Source organism: Cryptotermes secundus, unplaced genomic scaffold (assembly GCF_002891405.2).
Source record: "Cryptotermes secundus unplaced genomic scaffold, Csec_1.0 scaffold2529, whole genome shotgun sequence".
In the NCBI taxonomy this organism is placed as follows: domain Eukaryota; kingdom Metazoa; phylum Arthropoda; class Insecta; order Blattodea; family Kalotermitidae; genus Cryptotermes; species Cryptotermes secundus.
The window spans coordinates 136,108-142,337 of record NW_019739609.1 but is presented as its reverse complement, the minus strand read 5'-3'; the positions used below and the strand labels follow the sequence as shown (position 1 = coordinate 142,337).

The 6,230-nt window shown below is 39.1% G+C and overlaps 1 protein-coding gene across 1 annotated transcript in view; it reads right to left on the bottom strand.

Annotated features, from left to right (window-relative positions):
- Positions 1-5,798, bottom strand: part of LOC111871979 — an 84,143-nt gene extending 78,345 nt beyond the window's left edge. The window contains exons 1-2 of the mRNA XM_033754468.1: positions 5,681-5,798; positions 3,381-3,543 (exon numbers count right to left, since the gene is read on the bottom strand). Coding sequence (XP_033610359.1) covers positions 3,381-3,543; positions 5,681-5,699 — 182 coding nt within the window. The 5' untranslated portion in view covers positions 5,700-5,798. The remainder of the gene's footprint in view (positions 1-3,380; positions 3,544-5,680) is intronic.
- Positions 5,799-6,230: the final 432 nt, after the last annotated feature.

Sequence of the window (6,230 nt, the reverse complement as noted above, 5' to 3'; positions counted from 1 at the left end):
AAAAAAAAACTGCGTGCATACAGAAATCAGAACAAAACGAAATTAGGGGATCTAAATAAACTTCTACAATTTTTATTAGAGCCATCTGTCAGACGTTGATGGAAGTTCTAGTAGGATTGGTACTGAACCTTCTGTGTCATGGCTAAATTCGCTCTAATTTGCTCTAAGGCTATAGGACCGACATGGCATTTTAAGCTCGCCTGCTTTTTGGGCATACACGTATGTCGCGTGAGAGAACAACTCCTGTACAGATTTCATGGAATCCACGGAAGACGCTTATGAGGAACAGTACAATTTTTCTGGGATGTGACGCCGAGTTGTTTGATAGAAGTTTACCGATGTTTTGAAGGAACGTATTGCCTCCATCTTCAAAGGCAAAGAGCATGCTGAGTAACCAAGCAGCAAATGGAACACCGAGACACCCCAGACGATAACACCCTTCATACGTATTGCAGTAAGAACCTCAGATTTTACACATATGAAGTATTGGACAATATTTACATGAAGTGAAGTTTTGCCTATGCATAACTAATTAAGCACTATGCCATGTAGGCGTATGGGGGGAGTGGATGTATAGATCCGTATTTTCTTCGTCTCGGCACTAGCTGGATGAAAGTGATCAGCTTCAAGCCTCGACTGCTTTACCCCCGGGGAAAGAGCCCCATTTATACATTTGTTTGGAGGTTGGGTGGACCCCAGAGAAAATTTTTGACCCTATCGGGACTCGAACTCCGTCTCTACTGTCGTCCAGCCCGTAGTCAGTCGCTATACTGACTACGCTATCCCGAATCCAATAATATTTATAATATTTACATAAAGCTTATTGAATTCAAGAAAATCGGTTGTGTGATAGCAAGTGGGAGTCATTACAGTCGTTGCTCAAGGTCTTGTATTTCAGTCGTTACCGACAGAATTGAAATACGTGGAATTGACGCTTGGTATCTTCCAAAGAAATCATTATTATTCAGGATATAATTATACATGGAGATAATGGACTGCTGCTGCAATTTTCTCGACACAAGACATGAACACTGCTGTCGTTGTGAGGAGATTGCACATAGGCCTACGTAAGGGAGAAATGTCGCGTTTAGAACTTCATGCAATCTACAGCGATGTACGTCCGCCCAACAGCCGGCAGTTCTCAAGTGCGACCTTCCTGACTACATGCGGAGACCAAGCACCAGCTATTTTCATGGCTAATTCCTTTTTGTTTAAAATTTTTGTCCAGTTTAAAAATAAATTATCTTAGTAACCTCTGTAAATCCTGCGACAATTTTACACAAATGCTACACGGTTTCTACTCTACACCTTCTTAAAAAGAAGAAGAAAAACAAAACAAACAAACAAATGCCGCTATAAACAGGCAGACGAAAAGCTTCTACTAGATACGGAAGGACGTCCAGTTAACATGTTCCCATTAAGTGGGCTGCTATAAATTTTAACTTCATAACAATTTTATTTACAGGTTTTATTTTAGATGGAGAAGTCATATGATTGTGTGTGGTGACGCAAAATTTTATAAGTTTAACCGATGTATCAGACCCATGCATTTCAATGTATAAATGTACACAGAATCTTAAAATATTATATATTTGTTTAGTTCCTTACTTGAAAATTTGGGACATGAAACTAGAGTTCATATCTTCTGAAGGGATTAGCTCTTCACTTCTGTCGCGCCTAGCAGGCAGTTCCTCCTGTATAAGTAGGCCTATTTAATTCCATATGCTTTAATTTATACCCTCAAAACAAAGTCGTTTCAATATTCATTACTACAATTTGTAACGTACGCTCTGTGTTATTCACGATTACACATGTAACAGACTGCATGAAGCTATGTCCTTTTTAAAAGCTAATCACTCCATCAGAACTGTGTGCATAAAAAGAGGCACCAAGTAGAACCCAAATGTGAACTTAAGACACCATGAGGTTGCCCACATCGCGCCATTACCCGTAATGGGATTCTCTTGACAAGAGTGAAAATTCGACATATTGAAAATTATTCGGCTGTAACTAGGAGATCTTTTAACATTCAATGAATGTATCCTGTTGTGTTGCAGGAAGCAAACTACTGAATTGGGCTTTATATGAATTCATATATTAAAAGATAATAACTATTACCATTCATATAGTACACTATAACAAATATTACATTGGTAATAGTTATAATGCAATATAATGCAATTCAGTAATTTGAAAATATTTCTTAATGTGTACTGCCTGATTATGGCTTTATAATCCGAAACGTGTAGCGTATTGTCGTACTCTTAAAACTAATGTACTCACTATGCCCCGTAAATGTGAATGAGGTTTTGATAGTTGTGTTGAGACGGAAATCATTAACTAAGTACAGGAGATTGCTGATTCGGAAGCACTCGAGTGCTGTTATTATCTTCCTCTTATTGTTATTATTATTATTATTAGTAGTAGTAGTAGTAGTAGTAGTAGTAGTAGTAGTATAATTTAATGTTTATTTATCGTCCTCTGATGTGTATTTTGAAGTGGGGATTTCTTCTTACTAAGGTATAACAGAGTTCAGTAAAAGTTCGTAATTTCATTACGCTAGCTCAAGTAGTTACTGAGTAATTTAACATCTCAAATTTAAATCTGAGCCTCTAGTCTCTCGTGTAAACAAACAAGCACGGCCGTTTCATCGTGTAGCGTTCGGACGCGTTCTGTCAGGCGGGCAAAACGACCGCTCTTTTGATGGCCGATGAGCGGTTTCCAAAGATTGTCTATCACATGCATTCTGAAAGTTTATCACCAAGCTCACTCACGCCTCCCATTGATACCCATCCTGAGGCAGACAAGTTCAGTCTACACTCCATGTACCGTTTTAAAAATGAATTTCCATATTATTCTTCCATCTACGCCTACTTCTTTCAAGTAGTCTCTTCCCATCGGATGTTTTTGTCAGCACCCTGTTCTCAAACATCACGAANAGTGAACAGCTACGTAAGAATACACACCTGATGATGGCCATTTAGGGCCGAAACATGTAGTGTGGAGGAAGGGAAGAAGAAAGAACTACAATTAAATTGTTGCACTTAAGACGGAGTTTGTCTCATATATATTGTGCGATTGCTTGTTTTATTTTCATGTATACCTTTTTTTTAGTTCTATCTGGAAAGCTCACTTGTGTGTCTAATACCAGTACGAAATTTCGATTTCTTCACGTGTTGATAAAACACATCTCAAGTGCCGTATTTGAACTGCGAATCATGGGCTAAATACCTTTGTAGTGTGGCTGGTCGAGAGATTCCTTTAATTTAATGAGTACATGAAGGCGTGGAGAACAGTCTACCAATCAGATCTCCTGCCCTGACTTTACAAAGTCTGCAGTTGTCTGTGTTCTGGATTGATGGTTTGTATACAATACTTACCAGCAGATGGCTGTTGGAGCGCCACCAGTAGGCGTCAACTCTATTGTTATGGTGACGTCAGTTCCTTCTCGTGCTGTAACACATTGTTGGGTATCCCCCACAAAACTGGGAGGTTGCAGATTACCACCAGTGCCACCGGCACTCGGTTTTTTTTCCATTCCTTCTGGAGAAAAAGAGAGAAAGAAACGTTTATATCTCCATCCAGCAGCACTGAAGTAAAGCTTTGGTGCTTACTATTCACTGAAGGGACTGCATGCATGGCTAAAAATATAACTTAAAAGTCGGTCGGCTGGCCGCTGTCTCGGTAAACATTTGGAGCAAATGGTTTCGACCCACAAAGAGTTGAGCTCACCTGTCTTCCATGCTTCTTCCGCATCCATAAAATCTCATAGTATTTTCTGAAACAAAGTACTTAGACTTTTCTGCAGAACAAGCAATGGGCCGATTTGTAACGGAACGCATATTGCTAGAGGATGAATGGATTATTCCCACTGGAGTCCCATTATTTTATTGAGCTTCTGTGACTGGATAACGGACTTTATTACGACAATTTGTAATAATGGCACAAAAATAATTTCATTAAGTCGGCCTGCGCACAAATATACTCTCTGCGATCACTACTGTGAAATATAATATGTGTAATATCCATATCGTCATAAATAGAAGATAATAGCTTGCTTATCTGTCGTTATGCATATTCCAATATGTTTATATACATATATATGTATATATTAGAAAGTAATTTATGCTTAAATCGATTTGGAATGCTCGAAATAGCATAAAATTCTCTCTAGATGTTGACAATCTTCAGTGCATGCCAATAGTGTTATTCACTCAACTTCAGTATCTCAGCATAAATGAAGCTGGCTGCTTTCTAGAACCTTCCAAGCTGCTGAGGTTAGGCAGTTTTGCGGAAGTTTGTACTTGAAACCTACCATTGAAATTGAAACGGACTTCATGCCAGTAACGAAAGGTAGACACAATATCTAGACAATTAATTCGTAACTCCGGAAAAGGATATTAATTCACTGTGCAGGTTGATATAGCGCTAAGGGTTTAAACTTGTAATCGGGAGCCACTCGGTTCGAATCGCAGCATGGACACCATTTTCCTCAGTCTCCTCAGGCAAATGCCGTGGTAGAAACTCGCTTAGGCCACGACCTCTTCCTTCCAAATTCTGTCCAATTCATTATTCATAAAGGATAAATTGAAAAGACGCAAGATCCCTGCACGCAGCCTTTAAGAAGAATGGTGGATATTTAGTTTATATTTTACTTCACAAGGATAGAAGCAATCCTTAGCAGCTACCCGTCTTTTGGTAGGTTGAAGAGGAGAAAGCACAAGAGTAAAATTATGTCGCTTACTGTTAACACTAACATTAATAAGATAACTTAACGATAATTGCATTAGTGATGGTGAAGATCAGGGCAAAGCTGGGCACTTCATGGTACGGGTAAAACAGTTTTCTTACTGTCAATCGAGCAGCAACAGCCGAACCTAATGAGTACCAGGAAACATATGAAGTCTGCTGGGCCCAAAAGACCAGGCTATAGACCATCGACATTATTTTGGAGTTTAGGGGCTCACAGCATTGGCGGTGAAAATTTATATCTTCTACGATATGATGCCGTGTAGTCCGGTGAAAATACAGAACTGTACATCGTTATATCCCAGCAAATAAATTTCTTTTATCGATAATACCGATACCAACTTTAAAAATATCTTTCATAATATTTACTTTTATAAGTGCGTTACATCACAATTAAAATATAACATTGTATAAATGAATCTAAACATATTCCTATTTCGGAAGGTTATTTTAAAATCAAGTACGTTATGTTACCACATCAAGGTATATTCTTAATCACTGGGTCTACTAAAAAATCTGTGTTAACAATTTCCCCATTAATGCCAATTTAACTATGTGTTAACTACGTCCAGTATTATACACACAGTGTGTGTATAATTACTTCAGTTATGTTAAATAAGAATAAAAGCTGCCATTATAGGAATGTCCCGAGCTTTGTGACATGTACACAACATGACATGCCTCTACAGAACATAATTTATACGTCTTCAGTTTTATTTTGTTTCAAAGGTCCTATGTGCTAAGGTATGAACATTAACGGACGCATTTGCATGCATCAATGTCACGGCAAAGAACAAGAAATCTGCGGTTGTCTATTTTTGTTTGGCCGGGTCGGTCTGTCGGGAGGCAGGCAGACACATGATAGAGTCATGACTTGGCAGCCCATCGCACAAGTAGACCGTGAATAATTCGATAAGAGCATTGTTTTTACCTGCAGTTACTATCGTCATTATTCCTTGTATGTGTGGTCAAGGGTCAACAGTGACTGCACTAGAAAGCAGTAGAAGAAGAAAAATAAGAACAGCTGTCTTGTGGGTCATCACACACATACACACACACACACGCGCGCGCGGCACACACAAGGAAGAGCACACCACGCAACAAACGCAAACACCACCGTCCAGTCGACAACAGAGGTTATGACGACGGTGGCGCCTTGCAATGGAAGGGCTAGAGCTAAAACTGTCCAACGCAAGCGCAATACACGTAGTCCGTACGATCCTCTAGTGACGTAATCTTAAAACATTCAACGCCTAGGTGCAAAAAGCCGAAATATCTCTGAGGAGGTTGTTAACATTTGGAAAGAAGTACAGTACGCACTGAAATCATTTCTACACTCAAGGTTAAAGCGAGAGGGATTTATTGTCAGTATAATTGAAATTACTGTGCAGTCTGAAGAACGCAATGAGACAGAAATGATGTGCTTATTTTCCATGTTTTAATTTTGAGGTTTTCACGGCGGTGACTATGAAGAATGCCAT